At 38.8% G+C, this 20,185-nt stretch overlaps 1 protein-coding gene and 1 long non-coding RNA gene across 2 annotated transcripts; both read left to right on the plus strand.

Moving 5' to 3' along the window:
* The first annotated feature begins 171 nt into the window (after positions 1-171).
* On the plus strand, positions 172-13,877 carry apbb1 (amyloid beta precursor protein binding family B member 1). The gene is made up of 14 exons (XM_042486368.2): positions 172-328; positions 1,624-2,282; positions 3,660-3,865; positions 3,951-4,010; positions 4,174-4,253; positions 4,360-4,426; positions 4,867-5,013; positions 5,261-5,388; positions 8,264-8,378; positions 8,493-8,577; positions 8,682-8,762; positions 8,928-9,043; positions 10,024-10,200; positions 10,801-13,877. Exons 2-14 carry the CDS (start codon positions 1,646-1,648, stop codon positions 10,954-10,956), a joined length of 2,055 nt encoding a protein of 684 aa, XP_042342302.2. The 5' UTR covers positions 172-328; positions 1,624-1,645; the 3' UTR covers positions 10,957-13,877.
* A 1,818-nt stretch (positions 13,878-15,695) lies between these two features.
* LOC148189413 (uncharacterized) lies at positions 15,696-19,107 on the plus strand. The gene is made up of 3 exons (XR_015776835.1): positions 15,696-15,817; positions 16,018-16,236; positions 18,193-19,107. It is a non-coding gene; the product is annotated as an uncharacterized LOC148189413 (long non-coding RNA).
* Positions 19,108-20,185: the final 1,078 nt, after the last annotated feature.

The raw sequence follows: 20,185 nt of genomic DNA on the forward strand, positions 1-20,185 counted from the left end.
ATGACATTTTAGATACTGCTGTTGGCAAAGAGGCCATGACTTGTGCTTATAGACGACATTATATGCTGCACCGGATCAGTATGTCCAAAAAGAGTCTGAAAAAGTCAGTTTTACTAAACTGAAGTGCCCTCCTGCTCTGTGCCAGAGAGGCAGCAATGAGCCCTGTCCGTGACGTTCATCTGTGACGCAGGTTCGCCCTCCATCACCCGTCGAGCCCACTGACAGAAAACACCACCTAGAAACCAAGCGAGCCCTCACGATTCATGGAAATATGTAGTTAGCTCGCACGGTTCAGCATATTTCGACAACAGGGGGATTGGTGGAGCTGGTAAGTGAAAATTATGAACATAAGCTTTGTAAATCACTGCCATCGTGCGACGCTTTGATTTTCCTGTTCGGGGACGTTAGCTAGCTAGCCGAGGAGCTAACATTAGCCTAGCCAAGCTGACGGTGATGATGGCGGATGATCCCGTTATTTCCAGCTGCGGCGATGGCATCCGATTAATATCGGTGTATTTCAGTACGCAGTCTGCTTTTAGAACTTGGTATTCGTCAGACGTCAGCTCACTAAATCTAAAATGCTGCTTAGAGTTTCCGACTGTTTGTATATTTAGCTAAATACCTAAAGAGAAAAAGGTCGTGTTGGCAAATGGAAGGTGACGCTGCTGAAGTACGTTTCATATTCGTTGGAAAATTAAACAGTGAAAGTTACAGAAGTGATTGCCAACCCGGAATAGACGAACAAGAAACTAACTTCATTCGTAACATTGAAATAACACCAGATAGATGTTTTCAGCTAATGGAACAACCATATATTAGCTGTAGGACATGATGAACTTTTTTATATATATATTTGTAGCCAGCAGCCACAGTACATTTTATCAAGTTCTGATTTGAATCTCTCTGAATTTCGCCATTTGTGATCGCTAGCCTTCTAGCTATCATGCTAACGGTACATTTAATACGCTAAAATTTACAGAACAAGTCTGGAAATAAATACTACAAAGAGGGATTAGCTGTAATGCTGGAAATGATGCTACAACACAGTCAGATTTTTTTTTTATATGAATATTAAAAAAAAGATGGCAGAGGCAGCAATATATTGGAAAACCATATGAGAAATTAGATTTTTTTTAAACAAAATGGTAACAAAAACAAAAAAGGAGGAACAATCTGGAAATAAAATAAGAAGCAAAAAAGAGCAAGTTAAGAGATATTAAAAGAGCAAGGACCTGAATATACATGTTTATAGTTTTTGGATTTACTATTCAATTTTTCCATACTTTTAGTGACTTAAGGTAGTCAACAAAGTTCTTTATAAATGTGGTAAAAGAGGGAGTACATTCTTTCCAGTTACACATATGAATATGATATTTACCCACAATAACCACAAGATTAACAGCGTCTGAAATGTGTGCCTCCAGGTTGTCCATAAAATTAATCATATCTGAGTAACTAAATGATGGTTTATTATCAATTTCTAATGTCAGCCACTTGTAGATATCAGACCAAAACAATTTTACAAATGGACAATAAAAAAGTAAATGTTCAATGGTTTTGCCCTCTGAGCAACAAATGTCAATGGTGACGCTAATGACCTTTCATCTTCTCTTCCTCCATCAGTGCTAATACATGGAAAGTTACCATGGGTGGCCATGATGATGAAGATTTGCCATATGTTGTGAACAAACAAAAACAAGATGAAGAGCTAAAGAATAAACTGAATGACAGCAGCCACTGGTGTGACCAGGAGTCTACTGGCAACAATGCCAAGTGGGTCAAAGAAGGCCAGAACCAGCTGCGGAAAGTAGCCGAGAACCAGCAGGACCAGGACCACAACTGCAATATCAGCCAGAATGGGAACAAAGATGACTTCCCTCACCAGAACACCACTCAGGAAGAACAACAGGGAAACGAGGAGCAGACCAAGTCTCCTAAAATAGCAATGACCCCTGGTCTTAGTCAGGAGGAGTCCAAGAACATCTTAAATGAGCCGCTACTCATCGACACTCTGGAGTCCACAGAGGAGAAAGGTAAAGAGAGAGAAGAAGATGATAAAGAGAAGGAAAAGACATCAGAGGAGGATGAGCAGACAGCAGGTGAGACCAGAGGAGAGAGAGCGACAGAAGGAAAGAGTAATGTGGAGTCTCAGAGGGAGGGCAGTGTTGTGGGGAGAAATACCTGCCTCCTGTTCTCCAACCTGAATGGGACACCAAATGATGAAGAGTCCAGCTGGCCTGCTCAGGACAACACAACTGACAGCTCTCCAAATGGCAACAGAGGTAAATAGACGTACATAGAGTCGATGTTAAGACCACACATTTATGCTGTATTACAACATTAGACATGCCTAAAAGAGCAGTTTGGTGCCACAGATTGCACAGACAACAACATGAATAGAGAGGACATGGTGAAAACCTCAGCATATGCTACAAAATTATACTTTGAGTAGATGATTTGCAATTAGATTAAAGGGCAACAAGTATCTTTCAGCCCCTCTATTTAGCATTTATAAGCAGTATGTCAATATTAACACACTATAATGAAGTTGTACACAGATAAGTGCTTAATATTGTTTGTTATTTATACTTTGTCAACAATCATAACTCCTCTTGTGGTGACACACTCATAATTGGAGGCTAGAGTTGTCCCCATACTGGAATGTGTAACTTCGATATCTCATTGACTAGAAAAATGTTGATATTTGACAATATTTTTGATACCAGGGAAAATTGAAATTGAAGGCATACAATTTAAAATTTGTGTTAAAAGATAAAAAAAAAGCAAGTCTGAAGGCAGTAACTTTGTTAATAGCAGAGAACAGAGGAATGACTGTTATAAACAATAGTAAGAGAGAGTGACAAAGAGCAGCTGGTACTGCTGTATCACAACAGCAAAAAATAAGTAATGAAAGACTTTAAATGTTTAGAATTGATATTTCTGACAACATTCGTGGAGGCTGGTGTATAAACAGACAATGAATAACAGTATAGTAAAACACTTGTAATTGCTGTAATTGCTGTGATTGCTGACAAAACTACATTACGAAAATAATTCCTAAAATATCCTTATATTTGCTTGTAACCTCATTACAGTGTGTTCATCATTTATGAAATGTTTGTATGGTGCCCATAAGTGCTAAAAAGGGGGACCTGACGTAAAGTGTTACAGACAAAAGCTGACATGTTTGAAAGTTTTCCTTTATTCTGCAACAAATCTGATCTTTGTCTTTATTTGTACCCACTTGGTGTGAAAGGGTTGAGTGCAATAATTTGATAATTGTTTTTATGTGTTTTGGGTTTTTTTGTTGTTTTTTTTTTAAATCTATGCAATATTTTTTTGGTGAGTCACGTCTAACCTTTTCGTTGGTGATGCCAGTGCAGCCTCATTTTATTACGTATTCAATGATAATACAGTTATGTACAGTCATATATATAGTCGGGTTTAGTAAATCTAAGTGCATAGTAATAATCTATCCAGTAGTCCTTACAGTTTTCAATAATATCCACTCCATGCCACAACAGTTAGGTGAAGCAGCTTTACAAATGTAACACTAGATGCTTTGAAAAAGCAGAAGTTTAAAGTTTAGCTCCTGTTAATGTCTATTGAAAAAACATGTCCCTTTCCCATGTTTATCCTTTCCTCCTCTCATCTCTCAGAGTCCTTTTGGGATTCCAGTGCCTTTGAGACCGACACAGACCTGCCCTCGGGCTGGATGAGGGTGCGGGATACATCGGGCACGTACTACTGGCACATCCCCACAGGCACCACCCAGTGGGAGCCGCCGTCACCCCTGGGTAAAGTGGGCGACTCCATGATGTCTTCAACTATGTCTCTGGAGACTACGCCGTGTGAGGAGACTGAGGTGAGGTCAAACACACATGTTGCTTGTACAGAGGGAATGGCATGTGAGTCTGTAGACACTAATGTACTCTGTTAAAATTTTCCAGGAATCTTGGGCTCACCTTTCCAGCACAGACGAAGCAGTCGGTGAAGGGGAACTGTGGAATGTAAGTCGTGGTGTACTCAAAATACATAAAAGATAGGTTTGTTCATATTTTCACATTTTGGAAATGACAAGTAGTTTTGGACTGGAGTATCTGTGGCGCTAACATCATTGAATGTGAGAATATTTCAGTTGCTGACTGTTTTTCTTCTCATCTGTGTCTCCAGGAGGAGGCTGAAGTTGCATCTGATCAAAGTCTGAAGGAGTTTGAAGGAGCAACTCTACGCTATGCATCCATCAACCTGAAGTATGCACTGTTTGCTTTTTAACTAATAGTGTTAATACACACACACATTTTTTAATTCTCTTTCAGATGCATATCCTCATCTCTTTCTCTGTCTTTCTCATTGTAGTTACAATTGCTCCCAGTCTGAGGAAGAAGAAAAGCTCGCTCCGCTCTGCACAGATTTAGAAACTAAGGTAAATCAGTGTTTAACGTTGGGATTTCTCCATTATGTTGAGAGGAAATTAATGTCTCAAAACCAGATTAAGTACGAAGATTGATCCTGAGACAAAAGACTCGCATCAGAACTTTTCCTTGGGCACTGCTCTGAAGCTGAAAACTGCTCAGAAACATTGGCCGAATGCAGAGGGTGATATATTTCCACAGGGATTGTTAAGTATTACTTTATTTATTGGTTCTTTGCAATCACAAACTTAACAAAAAAAACCCCAAAAACACACATTTTTATCCAAGCAAGCATTTATGCAGTTATGGAGTAACTGACACAACTAAGTGAGCAATTATGCAGCATGAACTCAAAGTGCATCCAACACACGACTCAGTTCCACCTTTGTTCTTCATTCTTCCTTTGCTTTCCTTTTTTTTGTGCTAATGTGCTGCTTGCTTGTTTTTCTAGTGTTTTGCAGTGCGTTCCCTGGGCTGGGTAGAGATGTCAGAGGAGGACATGGTACCTGGCAAGAGCAGTGTTGCTGTCAACAACTGCATCAGGCAGCTTTCTTATCACAAACACAACCTTCATGACACTGCTGGTATCTGGGGAGAGGTGAGGAGATTTCATAGAGTCACAAATGATGAAGATGACCTGTAATGTCCACTTAAATGTAGATAGAAAAGTTTCCATGGCTAAAATCATATTGGAATTGAAGTGAAATGCCTCAAATCGAGAAAGTTGAAATGCAATCTGATACATGTAAAGATATTTTAACTTAGAGTCAGTCCACAAATTCCTCTTGTTGTTGAAATGTTTTCAAGCCAGGCTGCTCATACTAAGAGTGTGTGTGTTATGACAGGGTAAGGACATGCTGATGGTGCTGGAGAATGACACCATGAACTTGATCGACCCTCTGGGCCAGACTCTGCTTCATGCTCAGCCCATTGGCAGCATCCGTGTGTGGGGTGTTGGCCGAGACAACGGCAGGTCAGTATCCAAAGCATTCGACCGCAAACATTACTTTTTTTTAAATCTAGCTTCTTAAATGTGGTTATACAAACCATTCTTCAAAAGAGCCAATTTGATGACTGACCAGAAGTATTTAATCTATGATTGTTTATGTTCTTTTTTGAATAAGCGTATAGTAGGAGTGGACAGTATAAACAGTAGAAAGTACACCGGTTTGAGTTTGCACTGCAGTATGGATTTTAACTATACCTTCTGACTGGTAGAGCAACACGATAACAATTTTGCACAATAAATGTTCTGAAAATTCTGTACTTTTGCTGGCAGATAAATCTGTTTTATTGATTAATTCAAATTTGTGGTTCAGGATGATTTTTAAAAATGCAAATCCCAATTTTTTTTTTCCCACCACTGTGTGTTCCCAAAAGAGCCTGGTATCGCTACTGCTATTTTCTACAACTGACGAAAGGAAGGCCTAATAAAGGCAAACAACACAGATGGCTAATCACACAGTTGATTGATAGATCCATCAAAACAGACTGAGAGCAGCGCAGTGACAGACCTCTCATCCAGCTGCTCTCGTTGTTATCAGGGGCGGACTTAGTGATTTGGGGGTCTGATGGCCCAGCCCAACTGCCTTGCTTTGATTTCACCCATGCTCTAACTTGGAGTGATGGTGGGCTGTTGGCAGCTGTAGAAGAAGTTATGCTGTTAAACCCTCAGTGTAACTAATATAGACGAGTGCGGGTGATGTAGAAACACTAAAAGCTGTTACTGATACAGTTACACTGCATATCACTATATATAGATATAGATATATAGATATATAGATATAGATATATAGATGTATGATATAAACGAATTCATATAGATATGTTCTGTGAAATAACTGCAGCCTTCAGTGCAAATTTAAACAACTCCCACTCCCCTGAGACTACATAGTAAACTTTTAAAAACACGTTTGCAGCTTGCACTTAAACCACAAAATGGAAATTCAGTTTCCTTTATTAACATTTTTATTTATTTTATTTATTTTTATTTAACATTTTTAGGCCATATCACCCAGCCCTTCTCTGTACTATGTGAAATATGTCCTAGTAATACAGGAGTACAGTAATAGCTGCCATACCAGTGTTTTACCCCTTTAGAAACATTTATGTAGAAATTTTAAGATAAATTAATATATCGTGATTTATACCGTTATCGTCTATGCTTCAGAATTATACCATGATAAAAAAATGTTTTAGACCAAACTGCCCAGCCTACCATATAGGCTATTTTAATTTGACATAGAGGAAAAACATTTTTGTTGTAGTTTACATCTTAAATTTGTGTAAAGGTGCTTTGTGAAAATATGTCTTTAGTGGCTTCTCTTAAACTGGAAAAAAAATCCAACTTTTGTTTACAATTAACTGGATTGTCAGGATCTCACTCTTAATAATAATAATCATACTCATAATACCTTCTAATAAATTGATTTTCAGCCTATATTTGGGTTTCCATAACAGATTTACACAAAACTTAAGCTGTATTTTCAAAATGTGGATAAAACACAAAGATGAGATGGCTGCATTTCCACTGAGTGATGCTGTGTGAATTCTCCTCTCATGATAAGAAGCATGGCGATGGATGTTTAAAACATTAGCAGGTTTTTTTGTGTTGCAGCCACCGCACTAACCGTCATCGTTTCCAATCGAAGGTGATGTAGGCATATTATGCAAGCGATGATGAAAAAACGCAATATCTCAACTTTTGAGTTGAGTTGAGTACTGCGATGCAGTAACACCTCTTGTAGCTGCTGTTGCATCCTGCCTGAGGGAGCCAGTTCCTACCAATAAGAGCATAGTCATAGCATCATGTGACTTATAAAAGCGATCTTATAAAAGTGATTTTTTCAAATCACCTGGAACACCACCTCAAGCGAGCATAAAAGCTAAAATTTTCTCTAATTTGACTTGTTTTCATTAGGCGTATTTTATATTTGCAATTTCAGTTTGCGTTATTTGAGGGTTAATGGAAACCTGCCTAATGTTTGTTAAGGTTAGACTGTGCAGGATTGTTGATTGCTGTGTGTTAACCTATTAGCCAGACAAGCCAGCCAACCCCAGTGCACTATCATTTAGCATTGCCTTGCCAAATTTGCGTGATTTCTGGGGCTTCGTCATTTGGATGCCTGCTGCTTACATGCTGGCACCAGATCACTACCTTTTTTCTAAAAGCCCTGACTTCACCTAAATGCTGTGGGAGTAGTTGGCCATGAACGTCTCAAACACATAAAACAAGAAATAGTAAAGCACTGTTAGAGTCTCTGCAGAAAAATACACCAATACACACTTTACTGATTCATTCGTTTTTAGAGAAGTCCTGCATAGTGTATCTTTAAATGTCCTTCCTGACTTGTGACAAAACAGACAGATTTTCTCACTTCCTTTAATGTTCTGCCATTATCCTGTTGTCTTTAGTGATTGATTCCCATTTAAAGTAAGGTACTGCCTCCTGCAGCGATGACTCATCCATGATTCAGAGGCTTGGTATTCCTAAAGAAATCTGCCATGACAGACACATAGTGCTGCTGCATCGACTCGTTTTATTGCACGCTGCTGTCCTCTGCTGGATTACTGAGAGCATTGCACACTGTTTCTGCCTGCTGCCCGTCTCACTGTATTCTAACAACCCTGTTTTCTCTCTCATGCTGCATTTTCCATCATGAACAGGGAAAGGTACACATTACCGATTACTATCGTTTTAAGTCTGTTATATATAATTGTTGTTTTGTGCTGTTGTGTGTGTTTTATGTGATCACAAGCATATATTTGTCCAAATTGGCTCACGCGTTTATGCTTTGTTAATGATTTAATATGCGAATTTGACCTTTTCCATTTGATTTCACCTGCAGGGATTTTGCTTACGTGGCTCGAGACAACCTGACTCAGGTCCTGAAGTGTCATGTTTTCCGCTGTGACTCACCTGCCAAGAACATAGCTACAAGCCTGCATGAGATGTGTTCAAAGGTCAGCCACAATTGGATTTATTATTTTGTTTCATTTTATGAATTCATCTAGGTTCATAATAACTCGTGCATTTCTGACACAAAATTCACGTTCTTGCCTTTAACTTGACTCTAGATAATGATGGAGAGAAAGGCGACCAAGCCAGGAGTGAGCAGGCTCAACTCTGACCCGAGTAACCCAGTGGTCATCCCTATTGAAGGTGAAGCTAAGAACTCTCAGGGCCTCTCACACTTTGAATATTCTCATAATTCAAAGTGAGGAAACAGATCATTTTTTAATTCTTCCTCCTTTCTTAATCAACAGAGTTTCCTGCTCCGAAAAATGAACTCTTCCAGCGCTTCCATGTTTATTACCTTGGTTGTGAGGCTGTGTCCAAGCCAGTTGGTAAGATTACACTCTCACATATATGACTTATGCAATTACTTAAGCTGGTTGTGCCATGAGATTTTAGCTATACATTTTGTGTCTTGATCACAGTTCTGATTTTCTGTGATTAATTTAATGTATTGTATAATGTGCCCTGTTTGTTTCTCCTTTGTATTTTCTCAGGTATGGATATAATCAATGATGCGCTCGAGGCAGCAGTTAATAGCAAAGATAAAAACGACTGGACTCCTGTCTCTGTGAATATCGCACCAGCCACCCTCACAATACTTTCAAAACAGGTAACAGACAACAAACCGAACGAGAATGACGTAAACTACAGGAGGGAGATTCAGTTATTTCACGTCAGGGGCTGACGTTTCGTCATGATGTGGCTTTCACAGGGATGTCAGTGTAATATATTTATGCATTACTTTCAGCATGCACTTTTAATATGACCTGCTCTTCATATGACCCTAAAGCTTTAACACTCCAAAATGAGAGTGGTCATGAAGTGCTGCATCAGTGAGTCTGAAACTTGGAAATGAGTTAGCATTTTTTGGGCTTCTGGTTTCCACGTCTTGAAGTCAGATGGTGTTTTTAATAGGTTTTTGGTTAAATGCCAGAAACAAGGTCTGTGGTTAACACAAACTTGAGTAATATTCGTTTTTTTAATACAACAAAAAAAAAAACGTCAGTAATTCCCAACTCGTGCATTTTGAAGCCTTTGTCTTAAAAAAGGAGGTTGCCAACATGTGGCTAACTCCAGAACGTCATCACGCTGAACACAACCTAACAGCCCTGCTGTCGTGGAGACATTGAAGTCATGCCACCGTGGTGTTGTTCAGTGATAGCCTGTAGTCTTTTACTTCTGGAGATTGCAGTTATTCTTCAGAAATCCTAAAAGTGGTGTTCATTCCTAAAGATTATCTTGCTGATCAAAAATTTGCCACAGATTTTTTTCCTGCAGTAGACCAAAGACCAGTGGAAACATCCAATTGGCTTTTTGTTTAGAGATCCAGGGCGACGCTAACTGCCGGGTTGGCCTACAAAATAAAATCCTCCTGTCAACTGTGCTTTTTTTCTGTTGGGAGCTTAATATTATTTCAAGATGGAGATGGAGTTTTACAGTATTTTAATGTTTCACCACATAGTTTTGCAATTATTAAATTATTATTATTATTAATTTTAATTATTAATTTTTTAAATTTTTTTTAAAGTATACCTGAAATGTACATTTGTAACAATTTTTTTTTACTAAAAGTTCTCTTTCTAACCCCAGAGTGAGGAGGTGCTGTCAGAGTGCAGGGTGCGTTTCCTGTCTTTCATGGGTGTGGGAAGGGACGTCCACACCTTCGCTTACATCATGGCGGAGGGTCCCCAAGATTTCACCTGTCACATGTTTTGGTGCGAACCCAATGCTGCCAGTCTGAGTGAGGCTGTACAGGCCGCCTGCATGGTGAGCTGTTAACAAACACTGGACATGAGATTAAATCCACACTGATAGAAAGAGGTAGAAATGACATAAAGGTTCAAATGATTTAAAAAAATATTCTTACAAAGCTTTAATTCTGTCAAGACTTTTGATTTCATAGTGACCCAAAGTTGAATGCTAATTTGGCAGAAATGTGAATCACTCAGGCTTTCCACAGTCATGGAAAACCTGGAAAAGTCATGCAATTTCTCAATCACATTTTCCAGGCCTGGAAAGGTTATGGAATTAGCAAAGATAATTGAAACTTTTAGAAAACTCGTTGAATTTTGTAGTAAGTAATGAAATTGTTACGGCAATATTTTTTTTGATGTCTGACGACAGCGTGTTATTTAACATCACATATGTTTCTTAATTTTTTTTCCCCCTTCATGTGTGCCAGCAAGCTAGCTAGTTGTGTGTGAAATGTATTACAGGTCCTTGAGAAGTCATGGAAATGTTTTGGAATTTTGTCCATGAAAAATGTGTAGGAACCTTGATCACAGTTGTTCATATGCACACGCCAGCACTTGACTGTAGTCTGAGATCTGAACTAAAACCTTTACGTTGTGTGTTTTCTTTTTATAGCTTCGTTACCAGAAATGTTTGGATGCACGTCCACCCAGCCTCGCCTCCTGCCTGCCCACTCCTCCCGCTGACTCGGTGGCTCGACGGGTCAAGAAGGGGGTGCAGAGTCTGCTGGGCAGCTTTAAGAGCTACAGGTCCGGCTCTCAATCCCCTTGAGTTGGATGAAGATGACCCACAGTCCATCAAACACAAGGTCCGTCACCACAGCCCCCTCTCAATGTCACTCCTCCCCCTATCATTTTTCTGCCACAGTTTCGCCTTACGACCGTCTCACTTGTCTAGTCACTAGTCTAGTTTTTGGAGTAATTTGTGGGGAAAATGCGTGTGAAAAGATTTAGGACATTTATTTCCTTTTTTTTTTAGCTGTTACTTTATACAACAATTTTAAACTCCTATCTCCAAACAGATGAACCCCTGGCATTATTTCTTTTCTTTGCTGGGATTCTTTCTGTGAGTCTTAACTATTTTTGTGTTTTAACAGAAACAATGCTACGAATGTTGGATATGGATGTAATATATATATATAATTTGGTTGCTAGATTCTCTCACAGAAATGTTCCCCTTTTCCTCCTCGGTGCAATTATCATCTCAAACCTCTTTTCTACTTTTGAACAAGGTACTGTAACACAGTTGCTTGGTGTCAAGTATCCTGATATTGATTTTCTAAAACATCACTGCACCTCTCTGTCCATCACCTTAGGTTGTATTAGAAGCACTGTAGGCGTCTCAGTAGTGGGCCAAGTGCTTATATGTCCCCGACCCCCCCCTCGAACAATGTATTTTAGTCTTCCAAAGAGCTGTATGGTCATCTGTCACGTAGTGAGCAACCACTGATTTGAGTGTAGTGTGTTTCTCATACATTCTGCATGAACATTTGCAAGTTCAGTGCTAGTGTGCAATAATCAGATGTTCCTGTATGGTGTGTGGTGATAACGATGGCTGCCTTGTGATTTATTCGTTCACTTTAATGAGAGTCTGGCTAGATCGGGTGCGAGGCTAAACGGAACAACAGAGCCATGAAAATCATTCTCTTGTGATAGTAATAAACAAAAGAAAAACAAACTCTGGGTTTTCACACAGCCGTTTACCACCAACAACTACTGAATAGTACTGTAGAAACTCACCACAAGCTGCATGTTTTGATAGCTTAGAGTGCTTAAGACCCATCAATGTATCCTGTAAATTCTTTCTCTGTGTTTCTGTACGGTAAGAGGAGGCCAGAGTCGATGTGGTGTTTCGTGTTTCATAGGCATGTCACTCTAGTTAGTGTCAGTGTTTGTCATGAGCAGTAGAGAGTTAGACTTCCTGTCAGTCCCTTCAGGCTGAAAAGACGAGAGGAGGTTAATGTCTGTATTTACAGTTTGTGTATACAGGAAACCTAGAGATGATTTCTCTCAGTGGTTTACATTTTTATTTTTTCCTTGGCCGCCATACATTTTGACATGTGTGGGCCCCGGCCGGTAATGTATTTTTTATTGTTTCCACACATGTACACAAGTAAGATGATAGTTACGTTAGCTCGCTAGATTTACTTTTTATAAAGAAAACACTAATTAGCCAAGTTGTGTTTTATCTTTATGCGTCCGTCGGTGATCAATACTCTATGTAGCACAATAGTAATAGTCATCTCTAATATTAAAGATGCAGTTTGTAAGATTTTTTTGGTAATTTTGACCTCTGCAGGGTATTTGTTTGGCCAAGTTGAGACATTGGTAGCTACTTACAAGATGATCTCAGGCAAACTGACTCCACTACGTAGAGATACAAATAAATCTACAAATAAAGGCCTGTGTCCACAAGTGTTTTTTCGCAGCATCTAGTGGCAGCATGTAGTCACCTAGAGGAAAAGTGCCACGCCCATCATCTTTTTTTATTTTTATCGCGGTCCAGCTATTGCACAGCCGCTCTGAGTACTTCTTGTTGAGAATCTCTGAACTTTGTTGTTACTGCTGCTTCTTCAGTTATGTTTCTGTCAAAACCAAGACAGAAAAGTCCATTTTTGGGAGCAGATTGGTCAGCGGACGCTGGATGCTGCTGGTTGTAGTTTTGCTTTTGTCACTGTACCGTTGTAAGCTTGCTGTTAACGTAGCGTCATGTTAGCACACGGTCGCTTTTGATGAAGCGCTCCCCAGCACCCTGCTGTCACTTTTCTGCTAAAAACACGACGTGGACACAGACCCCACAGAAACAATTTTAGAGCAAATGTATCACTAAATTAAATTATGACAAAATATAGTGAAAATGAATGTAAAGACATGCATAACAAATACAACATTGTATTTAAAAGAACAGGAAATACATCTATGAAACAGTGATTTTTTGGGGGGGGATTTTTTTTAAAAATATGTTCTTGATATGCTGACTTTGTGTCAATGTTCGATTCCAACTGGTGCATAATGATACATCTCTGGTCTAAAAGCCATTTTTAAATTACATTTATTTACCAGCTATCAGCATTGAATTGTTGACAACATTTCAACTTTGTTGATGTTTTGTTTTTGGAAAAATACTCATCTGATGTTATTTTTATATGTAAAATAGGTGTCCTCAAAACAGTGCTAAAATATGTTTGGTACTTGTAAAATATAAATATGTAGTCCATGTTGGAAACTTGGATTGGAAAAGATCCCATTTGAGTTCAGAGAAGCATGACTGTTTGTGAGACAAATTTCCAGCCATAAATCTCTAATGGAGTCTGACTTTATTGTGCAAACTTGTCACCCAATTTTGAAAGCAAAGCGGTGCTTTGCGATGACTGGCCTCTGTCAAACTTACATTCTCAGATTCCTGTAGATGTTTTTAACATTTTAGAAGTCATCACTAACACTAAAACTCTTACCAACTGCTTCTTTATAGTATGTGTACCACTAATGAAAATTAGACCACATATTACTGCCATGTCACTCGGAATTATTATTTTTGCTTTTTAAAAGTTTGCTGTGTCCAGTCAGTGGCAACACTAAAGCCAGATGAGTCTAAGAACATTAGCAGATTAATTTATTTCTGTTCATGTAAATTAGGTGTATAAAATGTATGTATATAAAAGTCACTGCACAATAAATGTGAACATATCATAACTGATTGTCCTGTGGTGTTTTCATATCAGTTTTTTGCGGTTGTGTGAAGCCGATTGCGTCTGAGGAGATTGGTCTCTAAAGCTCTTGGTGCTGTAGCCTGGAGATGTCTCCTTTGGTTTCCTGTTGTGGACATTTTTTCATTTTCTATTAATGGCTTTATCTGACATTCCCAGCTTTTCCATTAAAATGTAAAAGAAGCCACACGCACAACCTGTCTGGCTCTTTTGCATATGCATTAAACCAGCTGACACCCGTTTTACCACATGTATTGACAGACCAGCCACACAGAGCATGGGCAAAAATGCAAAACACAGCCCCCTCTTTGTCACCTGTTCAGTTCATATCAGCATTACTGCCCCCACCTGGTGAGTTCAAAAGGATGGGGAGGGCTGGTTATTGTTTCCCTAAGAGATGGCTTTTGGAGATGAAAGCTGCACATCAAGTGGAATCCGCAGTGGCCGCAGACTGGTAATAATTGGCTTCACCATCTCCACACAAATATCAGGACTGCCCTGCCAGCGGGGTCCCGGAGCGGCAGGACAGATCAAGGCTCTGGCTATAATCGCTTTCTTTTGAAGAGATAGACCGCGGCCCCTGTGCTCGGTGACTTATTGACGTCACTTTGTATGGATGAAATATATCAGAGTCCATGGCCATACTCTGCACTGTTGCATCATGTGCGTTAAACATGCTGTAGAAATTACTGCTTCTTTAATACCCTGCAGATATTGCTCAGGTTTACAGCGCAGGAGTCGGCTCGGGCTATGCATCTTTGAATTTTTTACCACACCTTGACAGATCATAGCTCATATTTACACACAGCTGTTTATTAGGTGTGTCTAGTTAAAACTAATGCAGTGCTGCAATAAACCCCATGTTTATGAAGGTTATAATGTTAAGTTTTTGTTGAAACTAATTCAGTGAGCCACACGTACACCACCAAATGTGGGAAGAAAATGTCTTGCATTTTTCAGTGTTTAGAAAAACTGAGTCAGTTCATTTTTGAATAAAGAGGATTTCAGCTGTGGAACATAGTCTTCCTGTCTTTACAACATTTAAATGTACTTGAACATGTAGTTTTTACATTTTTTGCATACATAAAAGAACTCGCTAAAATAAATAAGAATAAAGAACAAAGCAAATAGAAAATATAACAGGAAAAGTAGATAAAACAATTCAAAGGACTAAATGTGAAACTTAACAGTCAACATGTACACATAAAAAAATTAAAATGCAGTAAAAATACATGCATACGTATGACCGAGTACGTCACACATTCCTCACAGTTAAATGTGTTAATCTCAGTCTTACATTGACAGAACATCTTCAGTGTCACTATTTTCAATGAATTCCAAAAACATCATGAAACTCAGAAGCTTTATTCGTTACTATTAGTTTTTCAAGGGCCAAACTTGCTGTTAAATATTTCAACCACTGGCCAAGAGAGAGACAACATAGTTCCTTCTTTTGTACAGACATTTATGAATCCTTCTGTCTTCAGCCATCTCCTGACTTTTCCTCTAGCGCCACCAGCAGTTCAAAGTTTCCACCTATTCAATACAATATTCCACATTTAATAAATAGATTGGCCCCAAATGTGATACATTCAAGGCCATCAGAGGATGAAGCCTAATGACTTTGATGATCCCCTCAGCTTTTCTGTAGCCACCAGCAGGTTGACATTTGTGTTTGTATTAATGTAACTGTTGGATGGACTGAATCCTAACCCGTTCAGATCTGCTGGCCATTCTAATGGACATAACTTTTCTAGGTTGTTTAAGATCTACAAAAAGTCATCTGGCTTGACTCAAATCCACAGACTTATTTGACTGGATGTCTATGAGCCAATCACAGTGTTCCACATCATCTGAAGTGGACTGCAGTGGAGCCATACCATCTTTGAACAAGCATGGCTGCTGTGAGATAAAGAGGAACTCAAGGCAGGTTTGGATCTTATAATGCTTTTGTTAAAGTACAGAATTTGTGTTCAAACTGTGCCGGAAGTAAACATGAGGTGTTACATTACCTCTACATGTTAAAATAGCGCCAAAAAAGGATGTCTAAATAGTGGAATCTGTTCCGATTGAATTTTCCAATGAGACAATTAGCTTATAATGCATCTTATTGATTATGTACACAGAATATTCATCTCAGGAGGTTTTGGACTGAACTGTTTTCTGAAGATACTTCAGAAGTAGCTGCTTCAGTCGGTGGAAGTGTCCAGTTTGCTTGCTCTATGGGCCCAATGATGCGGAAGCATCACCGATCATCCAGGCAACTTCATACGCAGCAGCTGAACATTTTTGGCGTCATGCACCACTGAACAACTTTAACAGGAATGAATGGGGCTTGCTTGTAGGTATGTATCCAGATATCTTTATACATCCACGAATAAAACAGTTTCACCAGCACCTTAAATATATATATATATAAGATAAGATAAGATAATCCTTTATTAGTCCCACAGTGGGGAAATTTCCAACATTGCAGCAGCAAGGGGATAGCAAAATAGCAAGATAACTGTGCAAAATAAACTATATTAATAAATAAGTACAAAAACATGCAGGATGAAGATGAAGGAAATAAGCACAGAGGACGACATAAACAAACAATATATACAGTATTTACAACGCCGAGAAACTCAACAGTTAAATAAAGAATGTTCACAGTTGCATGGGTGAAAGTGAAATTGCACTTGTGGTATTAAGCTGTACAGGTGGAGTCAGTTATTGTTGTGTGTGGTCTACTGGGAGCAGTGCTGGTTGTACAGTCTGACTGCAGCAGGGAGGAAGGACCTGCGGTAACGCTCCTTCACACACTTGGGGTGAAGCAGCCTGTCACTGAAGGAGCTTTCCAGTGCAGTCAGGGTGTCATGCATGGGGTGGGAGTCGTTCTCCAGCATGGATGACAGCTTAGCCATCATCCTCCTTTCTCCCACCACCTGCACTGAGTCTAAGGGGCACCCCAGGACAGAGCTGGCCTTCTTGATAAGTTTGTCAAGTCTCTTCCTCTCAGCAGTCGTGATGCTGCTGCTCCAGCAGACCACTCCATAGTAAATGGCTGATGCCACTACAGAGTCAAAGAAGGTCCTCAGGAGTGCTCCCTGCACTCCAAAGGACCTGAGTATATATATATATATATATATATATATATATATATATATATATATATATATATATATATATATATATATATGTATGATAGATTTAAAAGTCCAGTGTGTCCAATGAAGAACTATGTTGTTCTACAGTATCCCAAAATGGACAAATCAAACACTGGCTTAAGATCGGGCTATTTTCATTTTGCATCAGCCGCCATAATTTTCCTACATGCTTGGTGGACGGTAATCGTCCAGTAATCGTAAACACTAGACACTTAATTGTCTGGAGTGTTCTCAAGTTACAGTTTGATTTTCTTTTCATGGTGCACAAGTTGCATCATTTCCTGGTAACAGAAAACAGTTGAGTATGTTGATTTCTTATACTAAATGGAAAATCAATATACTATGAAGTCCAGCATATGCTCTCTACTGTATGTAGTATGGAACTGGGACAAAGCTTGAGTCTTGTTTTTAGTATCCACTGATGCATTGCTCTGTTATGGCTGTTTCCAGGGGGTGTATATTCAACTTTATACCCTTTTTTTGTGGTTTCAGGTGCTGTTGTTTAATGTGCTTTGACTGTTTATTCCTTAAACACAAACATACAGTAGTGTACAGCCTTGTATGCATTTATTATGAATGCATAGTGGCAGCATGTTTACAGCCACCCATGCCCTAAATCCTTTTTGTCTCCTGTGTATTTGGATGCTTGTTATTGTGCTGCAGTATGTGTCCATGTATCTCTGCAGCCAGATTTATGCACTTCGTTTTTGCCGGGTGTCAGTCACAATTTACATAGGTCGGCCCATGGAGAAACTAATCACAATTATAATTATTCCTATAGCCTAATTATGCATATGGCATTTGTTTAATGGAGATTTATTTTGAGTAATGAATGTGTAGTCTTGTGGAACATTGCTTTTCCTCCTGCTGTGGAGGAGAGGACTCGCGCCTCCTCTGCCGAGCTCTTCAATCTAATCACCAATCTCAGGCTAGATAAAAGGAGCCAGTGCAAGCTCCGTCTTCAACCTGGTATCAAGGTCTGAGAGAGATGATGGGAGTCCCTGTAGGGCACAGCCTTTTCTGACTGATTCAGATTGCAAGAATACACCTCTTTGAACAAGGATTCTCATATCCTTTGCAGCCTCTATTTCGACACTGCTTACTCGCTCCGATATCTGCTGTCTTTTTTGTCTGTTTTGCCCACTTCTGCAGAGATCTGGGCTTCTCAGTAATCGGGGACGACACCACCGAGCGCTGAGCTGTGGTCAGGACCACAGCAAATCAAACACAGCCACAGGACATGTGTGAAGGCACAGAGCTGGATAAACTACAAAGAAAAACCAAAGCAGAGGATAAATCTTTTTGTTATGCTTCCACTGTAGGGAATACTTTAAAAAAAAAAAAAATACCTACTTCCACAGTCTGATAAGATCTGAAATAAAATGACATGCATTAAAAAACATGGAATGACAGGTGATAGAGAATGAACGACACACAATACAGACGTAAGACACAAATGTTGGTACAATCTCCTGCCCTGAGCCATTCATTTGGGGATTAAGCGGCCTAATCTCAAAATGTTCAGTAATTCATTCTCTCCAAAATAACACAGTGATTGCTTTGCCACTGGGAACAACCAGCAGCCCACTGGTGTCTGGATAATCATTTCTCCAGTGGTCCTCCAGCGATTCCTGCAGCTCAGGGGCGGTTAAGTAGCAGTTCAGTGCACACAGCAATCTGAGAGGAATCACTGTCTTGACTGACTCAGCTGTCCTGTAGCAGGTAGCATGTGAGGATGCATGAAGACGTTAAGGTAAACTATAACCAAAACCACGAAAGTAAAAGTACTCGGAAAATGCCCCCCGTCAGTGATATATAACGGATTATTGATACTGATGTATAACTATGTAATTTTATATACTACTGGGTAGTTAAACCTTTGAAACCTGGAGCGACATTACTTTTTTGCGCTGCTTTCAGATGCCTTTCATAAGTATTTAAACCTTTAAACCCTGAGCACATTGGTGTGATTTATTTCAGAAAGTAAATGAGCAACTTGGTAAGAAATGTTCAACAAAATGCAAGAAAGTGGTAGATTTGGATTATTATTAATAATGACTATTTTTAAAAAGTTGGGGGAGAATGTCGAGAGTGAAAAAAACAGAAAAATAGGGAAACATAGTTGTAATTATCATAATTACATATTTAAAATTATGTTACAAAATTGTTTAAAACATTTTAAAGCATTTTTTTTCAGGTAATGCCTTTTTCTTTCTTTTTTGTTTTTGTTTTTTTTTTTTTTACTTTTTGACAGATTTTCAGGTACTTTTTTTTGCTTTTTACTAATTTCATGCTAATTTTTGGGTCATGTGTTCTTTTGTTGCTCATTGTCCCTTTCCCATGTTTTTGAAAGAAATCAAGCCAATATGCTCAAGTTTCAAAGGGTTAATCAATAACAATATCATCATATTTCAGAATTAGATGATATGTTTAAAAGTTAAACTTGTAATCTCCAAAGTAACTGCAGCCGCATAATAGCTATAGTGGAATAAACATTTTAAAAAAATATTTGCCTCTAAAATAGAATTGGAGTATAAAGTATCAAAGATTGAAACACTGGGTGATGTTCTAGCTACATCCATTTTTATATAGTCTGTGTTTCAAACATGCTGCCTGCTGCATCTCAGTTCTCTTTTGAACTGTGAAACGTGACACCATTGTCACCATTTCTCTCCCAGTACACCTCCTTCCTAAACATCAAACAGTGCTAGCAGCCGTGCACCAGCCAGACAATGGCAAGCAGCCAAGAGAAAGACAGGACATTTATTGATATCGTGTCATATTCATTAATTGAATTGAATCAAAATCATACTGTGGCAGATTTTGTGATATCAGCAAATATTGTATCATTGTCCAAAGAGTCAATGTATAATATCATGATGAAACTTGTGCTTTACGCTAGGGATGAACAATAATATAGGCACATCATCGGTATTGGCTGATATTGGCTCTAAAATTAAATATTGGTAACAGACAACATGCTGATTTCTTCCAGTATCACAAGCTGATATTTTTAATATTTTATTTATTTTTTTAGTTTGCGATGTGAGCATGTGAACTCCGAATTGATTTTTTTTTAATTAGCTTAATAAATGAATATATTGGCATATTTGATATCGGCAAAAAAAAAAAAAAAAGCAAAAAC

Source organism: Plectropomus leopardus, chromosome 6 (assembly GCF_026936395.1).
Source record: "Plectropomus leopardus strain MGB_pleo_1.0 chromosome 6, ASM2693639v1, whole genome shotgun sequence".
NCBI classification, from domain to species: domain Eukaryota; kingdom Metazoa; phylum Chordata; class Actinopteri; order Perciformes; family Serranidae; genus Plectropomus; species Plectropomus leopardus.